The following is a 19,096-nucleotide window of genomic DNA, read 5'->3' on the forward strand; positions in this document are numbered from 1 at the left end:
CTACACCACATGGACTGTAGCAGTTCAAGGCGGCAGCTCACCACCACCTTCCCAAGCGCAATGAGGGATGGGCAATGAATGCTGGCCTAACCAGCAAAGCCCACATTCCATGAATGAATAAATAAAAAAATTGCATCCTTGAATGTTGGGAAATGGTGTACTGAACATCCTTACTTAGAATTATAGAAAAGTTTATTTATTAGTGTCACAAGTAGGCTTACATTAACACTGCAATGAAGTTGTGAAAAATTCCCTAATTGCCACACTCCGGTGCTTGCTTGAGTACACTGAGGGAGAATTTAGCATGGCTAATCCACCTAACCAGCACGTCTTTCAGACTGGGGGACGAAACTGGAGCACCCGGAGGAAGCCCACACAGGGAGAACGTGCAGACTCCACACAGTGACCCAAGCGGGGATCAAACCTGCGTCCCTGGCGATGTGAGGCAGCAGTGCTAACCACTGTGCCACCCAGAATCCTTACAGTGCATAGAGAGGCCATTTGGCCCATCAAGTCTGCATCAATCACAATCCCTCCCAGGCCTTATCCCCATAACCCCATTTATTTACCCTGCTAACTCCCTGATACGAAGGGCAATTTAGCACAGCCAATCAATCTAACCCATACATCTTTGGACTGTGGGAGGAAACCGGAGCACCCAGAGAAAACCCATGCAGATAAGGAGAATGTGCAAACTCCACACAGTCACTCAAGCTGGGAATCGAACCTGGACCCTTGGTGCTGTAAGGCAGCAGTGCTAACCACTGCCCCCCCCTCAAAAGAAACTCCAAAATAATAGTCAAATTACATTTGCTTTCATTTTCCACCACTGGCTGCTTGGTTGATACAGATACAGTAGTGTGCTGTAGTGTTGGGATGATACCAGACTTGATGGGACTTGGACTTCAACTGATCAGAGCTTGTTCATGTAGATTACACTACTTGACTATTATCTTGATGGAAAGAACAGAAATGTCAGAAAGACTAATGTTTGAAGTTTTGTCTGTGATTAACTTACCTGCTTAACTTAGAGAGTGCACCCATGAGCAACTTTCACAAAGCATTTAAATGTTAAAGGCAGTATAATGCATTACAATAAATACATTTATTGTGTCTTATGTTTATGAAATGAATGTGACTATAAGCCCAATATTTGAATTTTGATAAGCTAAAAGGAACTTAAAGCGAGGACTTGGAAGAGTAAAATGATCAGTAGTCAAACACAATAATGAAATAAGAATCAGATACTTAAATTACATATTTGCATTTTTTTTGTCACATAAATCAGGAAAACAATTCTTGAAAATTAGATTTTCCAAGTTTATTTGCCCAATGTATTAAAAAAGTCCAGGTTACAGATATATCCTTTTTAACGATGTGATTTTTAGAATGCAAATAAAATTCTTTGAATTATACTCTACCATCATATTTTAACCATTAATAATAAGTACGCATAGAATTGATAGGTTTTATTGAACACAGACTTTAATAATATAAAGTGTACCTCAGTTGCTAGATGGTTGGTAGATATTTCCAGAAAAGAAATATGTTTACTGAAGCAGCTTATACATGAAATTCCTAATAAAGATATATTTCAAATGTTTATCTTAATCAGCTTCTGAAAGAAGTATCTTGGGCCTAAGGTAACATTATTTGGACTTTTGTAACTGATTTAATTTTGACAAAATTCAGTTCTGAAATATTGTCCAATAATTAAGATACTTTGTTTCCACACAGACAGAATAACTAGTTTACAACAGCCACAATATGCTTCTTTTTCTCGGAAACAAGTGGTACAGAGCCTGGTTTGCTGTGCTTGCGACGATTCTGTTCTCTGAAAGAAAAATAAGTTTTTATGAGTTACTATTTGGTTAAATACTTATTTAAACATGAATAGATTTTCACAACTACAACTGTGGTTCCTTTTCTTCAAAAAGCTAAAAATCATACATATATGTCTCATTAACTGACTTAATTTGTCAGCTCAAACAAAAAAGGCACGGAATTGCTTCTAAATTAATGAAAAAAACCACTTTACAACAACAAAAACATTGAAGAAAAGGCAGATTTATGGGCAGTGTGGAGGCGGAGGTAGTGTGAGGGTTTTTGCACAGACATTTATCCAAAGCTCACAGCGAGGCCTCTTCCTACCTCTCTTTCTACAAAGACCTGTCAAGTCTGTTTTCATTACATTCACTTTGATGACGCTGATTACTGTACTACTGAAATGTCCTTTAATTCAAGTGATTGGGCCCGTGACCGTGTACGTTGCATTTTCCCAGCCTTAGCTCTCATGTTCTCTTCCCTCCTTGCACATGCTACTCATACATTCTCCTTTTCTCAAATGATCATCAAATCTGGCTGAACAAATTGGCTGAGATTCCATCACATAACTTACACCCACCAGCCAAACAATTTTCTCTTCCTCCCATCTCCCCCCATCTCTAGTTTATTAGTTGTGAAAGTGTTAAAGTGTTTGCAGAAAATTTAAAAAGCACTTCCTGAGCTCCCTGTTTGCTATGTCAATCTCATCTCACCCCCCACTCCACCTCTTACACAATTTCTCTTTCGAATAGCCTCCTTCTGCACTGCGGGGTTTCTATGGTTCTTTCTCACTCTCCCTTTTTTCAATTATCAATTTCTGCCATCCAGCCACCACAGAATCTACCCTCATATTGAAAGTTTATTTTAAATTGTATACACATCTTCCCCATTTGCTGCTGTCTGTAACAATTTTCCTGCCCTTTTGATCTTTTAATATCTATTTAATGCTTCATTGAGATGGTCTTTTCATATCATTTCTTTATAGCTTTTTAAAAATCTGTTTGCAAGAGATTAAATCCAGAAAGGAAGTAAGATTAAGAAGTACAAATTCTGGCTCCTGGATGTGACGCAAGAGTTCTTTCTTTATCCCAATATTTGACAACTAGCAGACAAAGTGGCAATTTTAAGCTCTCTGGACTGTACAGTTTTGTCATCTTTCAGCTGTTGGGACAGAAATTATTACAGGAATAAAGATACACATTCAGGAATTGAGTACCGTATTTGCCTTAAAATCTTTAGTTAAAAACCAATAGATACAACTTTACTGCTCAATGGGCATGGGCTTGGAGGGCCGAAGGGCCTGTTCCTGTGCTGTATTGTTCTTTGTTCTTATTCATAAAAATCAACTCTAGCATGTTGAATATAAAAAGTTCCCATTTTTTTTCCTATGTGGTCTTCTTCCCGCTCTCTTTTTCCTGTTGTCATACTGAATGGTCAGGAGTTTTTATCTCCAAAGACTTATAAGTGACCCGTTAGTGGAGAAATTATGGAAGGATTTGGTAGAGTGGATGTAATGAAGGTACATCCATTTGTGGAGAGTCTAAAACTAAGGGTGGTAAATATAAAATAATCACTAATAAATTAATAAGGAATAGGGAGCATTACAAACACAGAACTTGCTATCATAGAGTGGCTGAGGCAATTAGCATACATGCATTTAATCTATATAAGCAGAGGGATGAGAAGTAGGATGGGAAGAGGCTTGATTGGAACATAAACAACAGCACTGGCCGGCTGGGTTGAATAGCCTGTTTCTGTGCCCAAAATTTTGCATACCTTATTTTTCCACTTACTCTTACCAGATTGACAAATTGAGGGAGCTGAAACCGAGGTTAAAGGATTTTTTCATTCTAGTTGAAAGTCCATAATATAAAGACTAATATATGGTCAGATGAAACATCGAAGAGGCTCTGCTGAATTAATATAATTGTGGGAGATGAAGGTGGCAGCAGTTGCAACTGATGTGCTGATTCAGATACATAGAGAACTTGGGGTGAAAAGGTACTGGATAGTTTGTCTATTCAATTTAGTTTACTAACATCTATAATTTTATTTACTACTGAAATAAGTCAAGATAAATCAGAGGAATCCAACAGCATGCTGTCTTTTGGCTTATGAAACTGCCTGATTAATACTAACATAGATTCTGCAAGCTGGTAAGTAGGGAAGAGAGCTTGACAGCTCCCATTCTTCTGCAGCTGGCTTGCTCATCAGTACATTAGAAACTACAACACTCTAGGCTCATATATATGGGTGTGTTCGTGTGCTAGCAGATGGATATAGAAGCTAATTTGGACTTTGGGGACTATATTAGGTTCCATGTTAAAGATGGTGGATTTGTATGGGAATTAGGCAATTCTAACAGCTCTTTTGCAAACTAAATGCAGCATAGATGAGAGGAAGATTGACTAAAAACTCAAATTAAATTAATAAGGACCCACAAAACAAAAATTAGTGTAAACTGCAAAGTTTAACAGAAAATAGTCCTGTGATAAATAAATTACATCAAATTATCTAACGAATAGGTTTCACATCAAGGAATAAAAATGACAGACAAATGTTCTTTTTGAATTAGTCTGCTACCTGGTGAAAAACTGCAACTCAATATCATCTCATCCTGATACATAATGCAACCTTAGCAGGGCTGGTTATGTGTTTTATGTATCAGATTTATCTTGTGATTTGCTGAACGATCCAGACCAGACATACTCCATGTACAAAATCCAGTGTGTGCTAAGTTAACCAAATTCAGTCAGGGCAGCAACTGAAATGCTACTGTTGGTCTCAGAGTTGATCGACTAGAGAAGAGAAAATTAGCTAGCAATCTCTCCCCTGATGACTGTCCAGAACCGGACCCTAATGAGAACACACAACTTCCGGGAAGGACATGAGGGCAGAAAAATGGGAGAGAAAATAGGTGTTCCAAACTTGTCCCACCCATAATATGGAAACACAATGGGAAATTCATCAACAACTTGTATTTGTATAGCACCTTTAACATAATAAACACCTCAAGGTGCTTCACAGGAACATTATAAAGCAAAATCAGACACTGAGCCACATAACAAAAAAACATTAGGACAAATGATTGAACACTTATCCTGACTTGTACAAGTCCTGTTCAAGGCCAGAGTTTTGAATGACCTTGAGTTTATGGAGGGTAGAATGTGGAGTAGCCAGGAGTACGTTAGAATAGTCAGGAGAAGAGATAACAAAAGCACAAACGAGGGTTTAAGCAGCAGATAAACTGAAGCAGGGCTGAGGTTGGGCAATGACATGAAAGTGGGAATAGGCAAGTTTTGCAATGGCATGGATGTGGGGTTGGAAGCTCATCACAGGGTCAAACTTGACACCAAGGTTGTAATCAGTCTGGCTTAATCTCAAACAGTTACCAGAGAGAGGGATAAAAATGGAGTTTGAAATGGGGACCAAAAATAATGACTTCAGTCTTCCCAATATTTAATCCCAGTGTCTTATGTTGAATGAAACGTCTGATAATTTAGCAGTAATCTAAGAGTCAAAAAAGATGGTGGTAAATGTTGTCAGCATACATGTGAAAACTATATTGTGCTTTTGATGGTGTTCACAAGGGACAGCACGTGAATGAGAAATAGGAGAGGGGCAAGTTTGGATCCTTGGAGAATATCAGAGGTAACAATGTAAGGATAGGAAGAGAAGTCATTACAAGTGACACTCTGACTATGATCAGATAGGCAAGAATGAAACCTTTCAAGTGCAACCCCACCCAGTGCAGAGGCTATGGAGGAGGGAGGTGATCACCTGCGCCAAAGGCAACAGACAAGTTGAGAAGGATTAAAGTTTATTAGTCACAAGTAAGGCTTACATTAACACTGCAATGAAGTTACTGTGAAATTCCTCTAGTCGTCACATTCCAGCGCCTGTTCGGGTCAATGCATCTAACCAGCATGGCTTTCGGACTGTGGGAGGAAACCGGAGCACCCGGAGGAAACCCACAGACATGGGGAGAACGTGCAAACTCCACACAGACAGTGATCCAAGCTGGGAATCGAACGTGGGTCCCTGGCGCTGTGAGGCAGCAGTGCGAACCACTGTGCCACCATGACGATGAGGGGGGGGGAAGTTCACATTTGTCACAGTCATAAAGGATATCACTTATGACTTTGTAAGAGTCATTTTGGTACTGTGGCTGGGGTGGAAACCTGATTGGAGAGATTATGCATGAAGGATCAAGCATAATCTTTGGTTCAGGTAGAATGTCAAATCACTTCAGTTTGCATCTTTGATCATCCGATCCATTCTTGCACAGCTAAAAAGAGTTGGTTATAGAGTGATGCGAATAGTAATTAAAGCCATATTCTTTGACTGAGCTATAATTCATTTAAATGTGTGCCACAGCAACTCTGACTCCTTGGGGGGTTGTTTGGCCCAGTTGACTGGAGGGCTTGTGTGGTGGAAATTGTGGCGCTGTGGGTCAGACTTACTTTTAGACAGAGAACTGAAGAGGAATTGAAAAATAATATTTTTTCATATTTAGATCCGTATTCCTTCTAATTCATGATCTTAAAACCCTGAATGCAGAACTTTGAAATATTTGTTTTAGTCTCGCCACCAACATTAGCAATGATATTACAAAAACATTTGTTTTATTTTTCTGTTATATCCTTTCAGTATTGCCAATCATTTAAAACATTTGCTATCCTTCCAAGACTACTATAATTCTCATTTTATTCAATACCTTTCCTTGCTATGACAGTGGGGAAAAATTGAACAAAACGTGGAAGTTTGCCAGTGCTACAGAACATTGCAGGAGACGAGCATGAATTCTACATCTCAAACTCAACACAGGGTGTGACATAAAATTAAAATGTAGATTTGTACTCAACTGATTATAAAATGCTCAAGTCAATCAATTTATCACCAGGCCAGCCAGTAGGGCAGAACTCTGATGTGTCATAAAGCTTGTAGAAAATACAGATTCAATGATGCAAAAATATTCAGTTACATAGATCTCAATAAATTGTGGCTCATTTCATGATTAGTTCCTCAGTTGTGCTTAGTGTCACTGCTGCGCAGGAGTGCACTGGGGATAACTGTTCTATTCCTGTCAACTTATGAAAGTACTTCACCTCTATTTGCCATCAACCGAGATATTGGAAACACATAGGGCTACATTTTCATGGAGTCAGGGGCTCCCGGAACCTGGGACCCAATTCTGGGATTCCTAACCCCATTCCTGATGCTGCTTACTTTCATCAGTCTGGGGATAGGGTGCAGGCTTCAAGACAGCACCCTACATTCCTGATCTGGCTGAGGGAACCTTTTGAGAGGCAAGTTCAAAAGGTCTTACCAATGCTCATGTCATCCTATGTCCTGCCACTCACATCCAAAGGCCTGTCATAATCCATGCTCCTCTACGCACATCCCCTCATACCTTCCATGCCAATCTATGGCACCCCACTGCCCATTCATCCAGTACACACACTGTGCAGAACCAATGAACCCTAAAGTAACAATGGTATCCGGTATAAAGCTTCTAAAAAAAGTTCATACCTTTCTTTTGAACTGATTTTACTTCAATAAGAGTGGCAACCAGACCTTCAAAGTATCAACTACAAGCATTTGGCACCTCTATCTTGTGTAAATAAACATTAAGCAATTAATTGAGAAATTGAACCAAAAGAAAAAGCTGTCCATCAAGCAATGTTTCTTTTTGACCACAGCTGCTTTAGTAATGGATGTCTGGGCTCTCAGCAAAGGCTCATTATGCATTCTTGACTGATGCTGCCCCCCTCAAGGATGAAAACCCAGCCCATGAATGGGTTATTTTGGATCCAAACCAATTCTCCCTCTGTACAGCTTAGTGCAGTGAAAATCCACCCAAGATTTTATCTACCAACCAACTAAGGTCCATCTAATTAGGCTATATTGTCGCCTAATTTTGATCTATAGCTTTATGTTGGAAAGCAGTATATTTTTGGTATTTCGATAAAATCTTGAATCAAATTTTCATTCAAAATAAGTCTGAATGAAAGAAAATACCATATGTGGAATGCTGTGTTGTGAAATGTGAAACTTACTTTCTGCGCCGTGCTTCTCTCATGATGCGGAGCTCCTTTGACTGGTTGTAAATCATTTTAGGCAAATGGCGGTGACGGGCTATACGCTTGATGTGAGGATGGTGCTGGAATTTTTCTTTCAATTTTTGATTGTAGTTCAAGCTAGCCTTTTCTCTTGGTGCAAGCTAAAAGATCAAAATAAATGACATTAAAGCCCCTAAATATTTTAAATATACTGTTTAAAAGCACAGAATGCAATTAATTTTCAGTTTTGGATTTTCAAACTTCATGTCTCTTCAGTGCCACTGATAATTCTTATTTCCATTTTTTAATGACTAATATTCATCAGCATTAATATTTCTTGTAATGCCACACAATATTAATTATTTAGAACTTCGGAAACATAGTTCAAATTATAAACATTTCCTTCATGGTAGCAGAGTTTTGGATTAAAAGCAGTAAAAACAAATCTTAACAGAAAAACTGGAATACAAACTAAACCAAAGAAAAGGAACACAATCTGAAGTCTTTTGATTGTAAGAATGTCTAATCAAAGTTAAATATTAATGGCATTTAATTGTGTGAATACAAGGGATCATTTTAAAATAAAATTTATAGCATTGTCTCTTGCCTTTTTGCAGCAACATTTATGTAAAAAAAAAGTTAAAAATGTGATGTGCAGGACAATACTTTGAGATTATGCTTTAAGAACCCAAACTACTAAAATGACTTAAACAAATCAGTAAACAATGAACGACAAATAATCTTCAGTTTTATAAAGAATGTTTAAAAGGACCATTTGGAATTTCAGTCAAGTGTGAGAAATCTTAAAAAGCGTATTGACAAAATGAATTACGACCTAAGTAGGCAACATAGAAACGGTTATGTTTACACAGTTAAAATTTATAATTTGAACTTCAGAAGAGTCTAAAGGAAATATTGAATATGTGAAGTCTAGTAGTTCACTTGTGAAAGACTGTTAACATGGGTAGCCTGAGGAAATAGCTGATTATGTAAACATTTTGAATGTCTTCATGAACAAACACTCTCCAGACCAGGTGAACAACATTTCAGCTCAAAGTGTTCTATTAAGTTTTTTGAACTAAAATTTTGAAAAGATTTGTAATTCTTAATTCTGTAGAAATGTTCCAAGCATATATCAGTTTATTAAACTTTAGAATGAATTAAATGGCTAAGTAGTATTCAGGCTGTTTGAATAACTATAGCCTGCATATCGTGCTCGAGAGGCCCACCCAGTGCCCATCCACCACCACCATCCTCTGCCTAAATGAACATGTTCTTGTGTAACTTTTAAAAAAAACTCCTCATTTCCTCCAAATGAAACATGCTGGTATATGAACTCATATCTTTTTGGACGATGTATGGTGCACTCTCTTTTTCAGTCCACTCCATGACCTCCATTCCCCTCCCTCACCTCTTATCCTGGTACATTGATAAGTGTGTCCTGCTCTTGTCACAAAACACAATGTTAGCAACTTGGCTTCCAATTTATATCTCTCCTTTCGCATGGTTGATCTCTGATTCTTCCCTTATTTCTCTACCTCAGTTTCTGGGATAGGCTGTCTACTGATAGCTATAAGCCCACCAACTCCAATACCACTTCCTAGGAGGACTGTATTTCATCTTCTCCCCTCTTTGTTGCATCTGTTCTTTCAATGCAAACTTCTAAACTTGTGTGTCCAATAAATCTTCCTTTTTCTTCATCACCAATTCCTCTCTGCTGTGACTGAAATGACTCCTAGCTTGCCCATCCTAATGCCAAACTTCTTCCCTCACCCAGAGTTCCCTCCCAGAACCTCTCCAGCCTCTATATGTATTATCCTCTGCCGTTTCCCAGCACAGTACCACCAAAAACATCTGTTTGTCTCCGATTCAGTAATCCAAAGGCAAATCCTCATGACACTTTGCCATTTTCTCAAATAAGAATGGAGATGCAACACCTGCCCTTTCACCTTCTCCCTTCCCACCATCCAGAGGCCCAAGCATTACTCCCAAATAAAAAGGTGATTTACTTGTACTTCATTCAACTTATTATTCTACATTCTTTGCTGAAAATACTGTCTCGCTATATTGGGGAAATCAAAAGCAGATTGGGTGACAGATCATTTTGCTCAACACCTCCATTCAATCTACAATTGTGACCCTGACTTTTCAGTCACTTGAAACTTTGCATTCCATTCAGACCTCTCCAACCTCAACCTCCCACATAGATCCAATGGAGGTCAACCTAGGTTTGAGCAACAGCACCTGTGTGATTAGACACCTTGCAGCATTCCAATGAGTTCTACAACTTAATTTCATAAACACTGCCCCAGGTCATGATTCTGCAGTAACCATTTGCTCCTCCTCTGGACCCATCTTTAGTTCTTTATTGTTCTACTACAATCCCCTTTTGTACACAATTTTTTTGTATACAATTTTTTTGTATACAATCCCCTTTTGTATATTAGGGGCGGCACGGTAGCACAGTGGTTAGCACTGTTGCTTCACAGCTCCAGGGACCTGGGTTCGATTCCCGGCTTGGGTCACTGTCTGTGTGGAGTTTGCACATTCTCCTAGTGTCTGCGTGGGTTTCCTCCGGGTGCTCCGGTTTCCTCCCACAGTCCAAAGATGTGTGGGTTAGGTTGATTGGCCATGCTAAAAATTGCCTTTAGTGTCCCGAGATGCGTAGGTTAGAGGGATTAGTGGGTAAAATATGTAGGGATATGAGAGTAGGGCCTGGGTGGGATTGTGGTCGGTGCAGACTCGATGGGCCGAATGGCCTCCTTCTGTACTGTAGGGTTTCTATGATTTCTATGATCCCTTAGCTGACTCCTGCTCTCCACCTTAATCATCGGACCTATCCTACAAAGGCCCACCTTCAGTGTCTCTGTACTTACTCATCAATTGTTAGATCTCAAAAGTCCTGGGAAGAGAGTGGCCAAGCATAGAAGGATTTTAAAATGAATGGGTGAAAACAAAAAGGTCTGAAAATTTGTGACAAGGAATTATGCAAGGTTTATGATCTGTAATGAAATGCAAATACTGCTAAGCCACTTCAAATAGGTGGGACTATTAGATTTCAAGTGGGCAGAAACATTAGTTTCCCCTTTTGATAACCAATTACCAACAAGAATGTGGACCAATAGCATCAAATCACCAAAGTGGCCTTAGCATCTCAGCATTCAATGCAATCAGTGCACATAATATAGGATAAAGCCCATACATACGGAACATGACCTGGATAATGTATACATGCACATGTGAAGCAAAGCAAAAGATTAAGGTAGTGCTTCACAATACAATCCCATTATAATTCACCACCACTGTCTCAAGGACAAATAGGGCAATAAATGCTTTCTTTAACAGCGACATCCACATCCCATGAATGGATACATAAAAAAGAAACACTTGAAAATTAACTTGACCCCAGACACCAGCATAAACCAAATAGCACTCAAATAGCATCATAATATTGAGGATATAATGATTACAGTTGTATCACAATGAAACAATTGCAATTAGAAAATTAGAATAAGGCAGAGTCAACATGGGGGCCGATTTTACCAAATCGGGACTAAGTGCTGGGTGCGGCCGTAAATCAGACCTGCGCCCGGCAGCCGCGCTCCAGCGCCCCCATATGCCTTTTTTGGCGTGGGTCTAGTGGGCGGGGCCTAGCGCATTTGCATCTGTCGGCGCGCCAAAGAATCTGACAGAACGCGCCCGGGCGCAAAACAAAAAGCAGAGAGCGGAGAGAGCCTCTCTGCCATTCATCCTCTGGTCGGAGGAGGAGGGGGAGGCGGGGGCAAAGAGAGAGGGGGAGGGTGAGGTGGGAGATGGGGAGACTTATCATCCCCGGGGGGGGGGGTGAGACATCTCATTCCCTGGGGGGCGGGGGGGGGGGGGGGAAGAAATGGGGTGAGACGTCTCATTCCCAGGGGGAGGAGACGGGACAGGGTGGGGTGGGGAGGAGAGGGGGTGTGATGTCTGATTCCCTGGGAGGAGGAGGAGGAGAGAGAAAGAGGGGGGGTGTGACGTCTCATCCTCTGGTCGGGGGGGTTCCACTGCCTGTCTGCGGCCGATCCCTCCTGGCACCATCACTGGTGCACTGCCAGCCACAGATTACTCTTCCCTGCAGGTGCGAGAGAGCGGGAGAGATGGCGGTGGCTGGTAGTGTACCAGTGAATGATCCGTCACAACCCTCCCCACAGGGGATAATCCGTCACACCCCCTCTCCTCGCACCCCCCCCAAGGGATGATCCATCACACCCCCTCCTCCCCCAGGGGTGATCCGTCACACCCCCTCCCTTCCCACCCCCCCAGGGGATGATCTGTCACACCCCCCCCCCCCCCCCCCACCAAGGGGATGATCAGTCACACCCCCCCCCCCCCCCCTCCACCGAGGGCTATGTGGGCCCGCCCCCTCTCCTTATCCCCCCCCACCAGAGTTCCAACTGGGCCCGCCCGCCCCCCCACCCCCCTCCGGCAGACGCCAGCGGACCTGTGTGAAGCCCGGTCACTCCAGCCGTGGCTCGAAGTCAGTGTCCAGGAAGGTGCTGCAGGCTGTTGAAGGACTGAAGGTGAGCGGGAAGAATGGTGGAGGGAGACCACGATCGAGGTAGGTTAGGGGTGTGCTCTGCCGGGGGGCCTGCCTCCCAGAGGGGTCCGATCCCGGGGGGGCGGTTCTGCCGGGGTGGTTAGAGGGGGTGTCCGCAAAGGGTGGGCCTCGGCGATTCCCCTGCCGAATAAAAGTACAAGTTGGACTTTTATTTATCAGTTCGGTAAAGGCACGGATGCGAATTGGGCCGAATGCTGGTAAAGGGGGAATTGATGGTAAAGTTGGGCGCGCGCTTCATTAAGTTGATTTAAATGCATGCAAATGCATTTAAATCGTCGCGCCGGCTGATTTGGGCGCGCACCGGAACGGCGCCCGAATCGGCCGTTGGTAAAAGTGCGATCTGCTAGGAATCGGGTGCAGATCGCGGCATAGGCCCGACGTCCAACTTTACTGCCATTTTGCGCCCGAAAACGGGCGCAAAGTTTTGGTAAAATCGGGCCCATGATTTTGTGACAGGAAAAGTGTGTTTATTTATTAGGAGATCTTTGAGGAAGTAGTAAGCAAGGAGGATAAAGAGGAACCTGTTGATTTGGTTTACTTAGATTTTGAAAGGTCATTTGATAAGTGCCACATCAAAGGTTACTACACAAAAAAAAGCTCAATGTAGGAGAAAAATACTAGCATGGATAAAAGATTTGTTCACTAACAGGAAGCAGAGAGTATAGATACATGGGTCTTTTTTGAGCATTTTTGGCAAGCTATATCAAGGGGAGTCCCACAAAGACCAGTGCAGTGACCTCAATTAGTTACAATCTATACCAATAACTTGGATGAAGAGACTGAACGCAAGGTAGCTAAATTTGTTCATGACACCAAGATAGGTAGAAAAATAAGCCGTAGAGTGAAGTAAGGTTTATTTATTAGTGTCACAAATAGGCTCACATTAACACTGCAATGAAGTTACTGTGAAAATCCCCATGTCGCCAAACTCTGGCGCTTGTTTGGGTACACCGAGGGAGAATTTAGCATGGCAATGCACCTAACCAGCATGTCTTTCAGACTGTGGGAAGAAACCGGAGCACCCAGAGGAAATCCACGCAGACACCAGGAGAACATGCAGACTCTGCACAGACAGTGACCCAAGCCAGGAACTGAACCCAAATCCCTGGCACTGTGAGACAGCAGTGCTAACCACTGTACCACCTCTGTCAAGGGATATAGATAAGTTAAGTGAGTGGGCAAAAATTTGACAAGAGTATAATATGGGAAATGCGGACTTGCCCACTTTAGTATAAAGAACAGAAAAACAGCATACCTTTAAGTGGAAAGAGATGGCAAAACGTGGTGGTATAGAGGGTTCTGGGTCTCATGGTACAGGAATCGCAAAGTTAGTATGCAGGTGCAGTAAGTGATTAGGAAAGCAAATGGAATGCTGTTATTTATTGCAAGCGGAACGGCCTTATTGAGACCACATCTAGAGTATTGTGTACAGATATGGTCTCCTTATTTGAAAAGTGACAACAGTTCAGAGAAGGTTCACTCAATTCTGTCCTGAGATAAAGTGCTTTTCTTATGAAAAACATTTTATCAGATTGGACCTATGCCCAATGGAGTTTAGAAGAATGAGGGGGGATCTTACTGAAGCATAAAAGGTCCTGATAGGACTTGATCGGGTGCATACCAGGAGGAGGTTTCCTCTCGTGGGGGAGACTAAAACTAGGGAACAAAGTTTAAGAATAAGAGGTCTCTATCTTTGAAGGTAGAGACAAGAAGAAATCTTTCTTCCGAGGGTCATTGGTCTGTGGAATTCTCTTTCCCAGAAAGCAGAAGAGGCTGTATTACCAAGTTTATTCAAAGCTGAGTTGGATATATCTTTCACTGACAAGGGTTATTGGAGCAGATGGGAAAGTGGAGTCGAGACTATAACCAGATCAGCCATGATCTTATTGAACGGTGGGCTGAGCAGGCTCGAAAGACCGAACGGTCTACTCCTGTGAGAGATTGCCGTGTTCCTAATTATTAATTACAGAGATTTTCATATTTATATGATCAAAATACTTGTACAAAAAGAGACTCAAAGGTTTCAGACAAGCTCTCCATATTCCAAGGTGAAAGACTGAGTGAATCCACCCTCCTACTAACCACACACACATTGTAATTAGCACTTTACTCCCCAACCTAAAACATAGCTTCCCAACCCCACCTATCCACCATGCATCCACTCAGCAGCCCCTTTTCCCAAATCTCTTCCTCTTCACTTAGCCCTCCACTCATACTCTCCATCCTCACTTGGCACCCCACTCATGCCTTTGCGCCCCATCCATTCCCACTCACTCAATCCTTTCCTCCTTCCATTCCCACCCACCTCACTCACTCAGCCCTTCCCACCCGGACCCACTTACTCATCCCCTACCTCTATGCCACCCTCTCCCCACTTGGATTTCTCCATCCAGCCCAGACTCAGGTCCCTGTTGCTAACCCAATCAGTGGGTGGCCACAGGTCTTCCTGGGCCAGCGGTACTTGGTTCTGCACTGCTGGGCAAGGGCGAGCCACCTCCTCAGGGGAGAGGACTTTGAGCCCTGTGGGTTCAGAACCCAGCAGACTCAGGACTGCAGCCTCTTGTATCACTGAGCACTGGCTTGTACCAAACGCCAGTGACTGCTACTGAGAGAGGCACGTGGCTAAGATCACATCCAGCTGGAATTTCCCACACTGCTGCTCCAATCACAGGCTCTCTCTCACCCTTGTTGCTCTTCCAATGATAGATTGTCTCTGGAGGGTCAACAAGAGTGGGAGGGAAGAAATTGTGACTGCAAGAGATGGGACAGCGATCATGGGATTGACAGAATCTATGATGGGGGAAGAGCTCCTCGCTGATTGTCTCTCCAATGCTTGTTGCTCCTCCAATCATATTTCTGAGTTAGTTCTGGCAGGGTTACGTTTATTTTTATAAACCTTGTACCTTGCACTATTCCCCAAGGTGGGAACATACTAGAAACAGTTTCTCTTACTTAGTTAAACTGTCAAGATTTTGAGCACAAGTCATCTTTAACTTTGTCTGATCTAAGGAGAACTCTAGCTTCTCCAATCTCTCCACATAACCGACTTCCTTCATTGCCTGGTACCATTTTATTAAATATCTTCTGCACCCTCGCTAAAGCATTTATATCCTTCCTAATGTGTGTATAGAATTGTACACAGTATTGTAACTGAGGCCAAACTGCTATGTTATAATAGCTTTTGACTCTCCCTCTGTTAATATAGCCACGTTTTTCAAACAGCCTTCTCAACTTGTTCTGCCTCCTTCAGGGATTTGTGTATATACAAGTCTTGGTCACTCTGAGCCTGCACACAATTTAGTTTATATTGCCTCATTCTTCCAATAAAATGTCATACCTATTTCGTCACTTCAACATTACATTTAATCTGTTATGGGTCTGCCAATTTCACCAATGTGTGGATGTTCTCCTTTCAGCCTGTTACTATCGACCTGAATTTTCATATTTCACATTAACTGCAAACTGTATGCCGTGTACATCCTAGTGCAGATCATATATATATATATATATATATATAAAGAGCAGTGCTCCCATTACTAACCACTGGGGAACACTACAAGATGCTTTCCTCCAGTCAACCATTCACCATTGTTTTATGCCTTTGGTCTCCTGGTTAAGTTTGTATCCATATTGTCATGATCCATCTAACTCCGTGGGCTTTAATTTTGCTAACAAGTCGATTAAATGGCTTTGCAAAGCACATACACACACAAACTACAGTATTCTCTCTGTTACTTTAAAGATCTCACTGAATTTTAGTCAAACAAGTCTATGATGACTTTCATACTTTCCTAACTGCTACTTAATTTTGTACCAGATTCCAGTCTGACGAAAAATCATGGTGGGGCCTATATTAAATCCTTCATTAGAGGCAGAAGGTTGGAGGTATTAAAAATTGTGAAACGTGACTCCAGACTGCAGCATTGACATGTCTGTATATCATCTTGGAGAGACAGGTCAGTACGCTATAATACTTAGATCTGACAGTGATGGCTTAGGAAGTTCTGAACATAGATGGAGGCTGTCAGATTAAAAAGTTAAGTGATTTTTAGAACACTACTTGGGAGTCAGGAAGAGCATGATCGTTACTGCAATTGACCACTGCCACCACTACCCCACCCCAGTAAACTTGGTATTATGAGCCTACTGACACATGATATCTCTTTCTCGTCCCTCTCCCAATCTCCAGTCGCTGGACCAACCCACTAATCTTTCTTGATTGCCAGGGAATATCCCAAAGGACTTCTGCCATTTGTCTTCGTGCCCATAGCAGCCAATCTGTTAACATGGCTGGCTACCAGATGAGAAAGAATTTTTAAAAAATGATGAATTCATTTAATCCCGTACTCCTGGGCTCCCCACCTTGAGTTCACACTAGTTGGGTTCCATTCTATTAAAATATCAGGACCATTAACTCTGTTTTTCTCTCTCTACAAATGCTATTTCGACCTGCTGAGTGTCTCCAACATTTTCTGTTTTTATTTGAGGTAAAGCAATGTTGGGAAATTTGCAGGCATCAACCAATTGGTCAATTGCAGCATAACGAGATCCAGAGAGTGAGGCTGCTCTACCTCAATAACAATCTTGGAGTCTGAAACTTAGATATTCCTGACCTACCACTTGGGCTTGCGGGCTTCCAACATTAAACATTTTGTGGCTTCTGAACAAAGTATTTAATTTAGAATCAATTTGTGGTGAACTACACAGGCAATCAAACTTTAGGAATCAGCCTGAAACTGCTCAAATATTAGCTAGATTCGAAAAGTCAGCACGAAAATGACCTTTTCTTACCAGCCTCAGATACGAAATATTCACTACTCAATTGTACTCAGCTGTTTTGCCCAAGCTCTCTTGCCAATAAAACGTTGATGACTCAAGTACCTATTATAGAATTATAGAATGGTTACAGCTCGTCATGTCTGTGCCGACTCTCCACGGGCAATTTGCCTAGTGGCACTTGCTCACCTTTTTGCCATTGCCTTTCAGATCTTTTCCCTTCAGATAATGATCTTTTGAAATTAAATTGAATCTGCTTCCACTACACTCCCAGGCAGTGTGTTCCAGATCCTGACCATTTATAGAATCCCTACAGTGCAGGTGGTGGTCATTTGGCCCATTGAGCCTGCACCAACAACAATCTCATCAAGACCCTATCCCCGTAACCCCATGCATTTATCCTGCTAATTCCCTGACACTAATGGCCAATTTAGCATGGCCAATCCACCAAACCTGAACATCTTTGGAGTGTGGGAGGGAACTGGAGCACCCGGGGGAATCCCATGGAGACATGGGGAGAATGTGCAAACTCCACAGTCACCCAAGGCCGGAATTGAATCCGGGTCCCTGGCGCTGTGAGGCAGCGGTGCCAACCACAGTGCCACTGTTGCCACTTGCTATGTAAAAGTATTTTTCCCATGTACCTTTTTTCTACACAGCTAGGATCAGGAACACACTGACCGAGAATGTAGTGGAAGAAGGTTTAATTGTGGCTTCTGTTCCCAATCACCTTAAATCCTCTGATTCTTAATCCTTCCACCAATGGAAATGGTTTCTTCCTATCAACTCTGTCCAGAGTCCTCATGATTTAGAGCATCTCTATCAGATCCCCTCTCAACCTTCCCTTTTCTAAGGAGAACAATCCCAACTTTTCCAATCTAAGTGAAGTTCCTCATCCCTGGGACGATTCTGGTGATTTTTTTTCTGCATCCTCCAAGGCCTCAATATCTTTCCTGAAGTGTGGTGTCCAAAAATGGATGCAATACACCAGAGGAGGCAGAACCAGCATTTTATACAGGTTTAGAATAATTTCCTTGCTTTTGTACTCTATGCCCCTATTTATAAATCCTGTATGCTTTTTTTAAAAAAAACTTATCTTTCAACCTTCCCTGCCACCTTCAATGACCTGTGCATATACCCACAAGTCTGTCTGTTCCTGCACTCTCTTTACAAGTGCACCCTTCATATTAGCTCTCTCCCATTCTGCCTACCTAAATGAATCACTTCACACTTTTCAACGTTAAATTTCATCTGCCACTTGTCTGCCATTTTATCAGCCTATCCTCTTCACGGTTCATTGTTTCAAGTTTGGTGTCACCTACAAGTTTTGACATCATCTCCTGTACACTAACGTTGAGGTCATTAATATAAAAGAGTAGGTGCCCTAACAGGGATTCCTGGAAATCCCCACCATAAACCTTCCTCAAGGCTGAAAACCAATCATTCACCACTACTCTGTTTCCAGTCACTCATCAATTTTGTATCCATGTTGCTATTGTTCCTTGTATTCCATGACTTCTAACTTTGTTGACAAGCCTTTCATGATTTATCAAATGCCTTTTGGAAATCTATACACTATACCAACTGCATTATCCTCAAATACCCTATGTTACCGCATCACAAACTCTAGCAAGCTAATTAAAATAAATTGCCCATATCAATTGGACCTGGCTTTCCTCAATTAATCTGCATTTGCCCAAGTGACTATTAATTTTGTCCTGAATTATAGTTCCTAATAGCTTCCCCGTGACAGAGGTAAAACTGATTGGCCCTATAGTTGCATGGCTTATCCTTGCACCCGATTTTGAACAAGGGTGGTTATGAAAGAACCAAGTGCAGG

General features: G+C 41.9%; 2 protein-coding genes across 3 annotated transcripts in view; both read right to left on the reverse strand.

Annotated features, from left to right (window-relative positions):
- Window positions 1-19,096, reverse strand: part of LOC144495898 (frizzled-6-like) — a 459,271-nt gene that overhangs the window by 211,621 nt on the left and 228,554 nt on the right. The window lies entirely within an intron of this gene.
- The window catches only part of dcaf13 (ddb1 and cul4 associated factor 13), a 100,451-nt gene continuing 82,818 nt past the window's right edge, over window positions 1,464-19,096 (reverse strand). For both annotated transcript variants that reach the window (XM_078216694.1, XM_078216693.1), the window contains 2 exons: window positions 7,884-8,047; window positions 1,464-1,834 (listed from right to left, as the gene is read on the reverse strand). In XM_078216694.1, the coding sequence (XP_078072820.1) occupies window positions 1,747-1,834; window positions 7,884-8,047 (252 nt within the window). In that variant the 3' untranslated portion in view covers window positions 1,464-1,746. The remainder of the gene's footprint in view (window positions 1,835-7,883; window positions 8,048-19,096) is intronic.

The sequence above is a fragment of the Mustelus asterias genome, chromosome 7 (genome assembly GCF_964213995.1).
Source record: "Mustelus asterias chromosome 7, sMusAst1.hap1.1, whole genome shotgun sequence".
NCBI classification, from domain to species: Eukaryota; Metazoa; Chordata; class Chondrichthyes; order Carcharhiniformes; family Triakidae; genus Mustelus; species Mustelus asterias.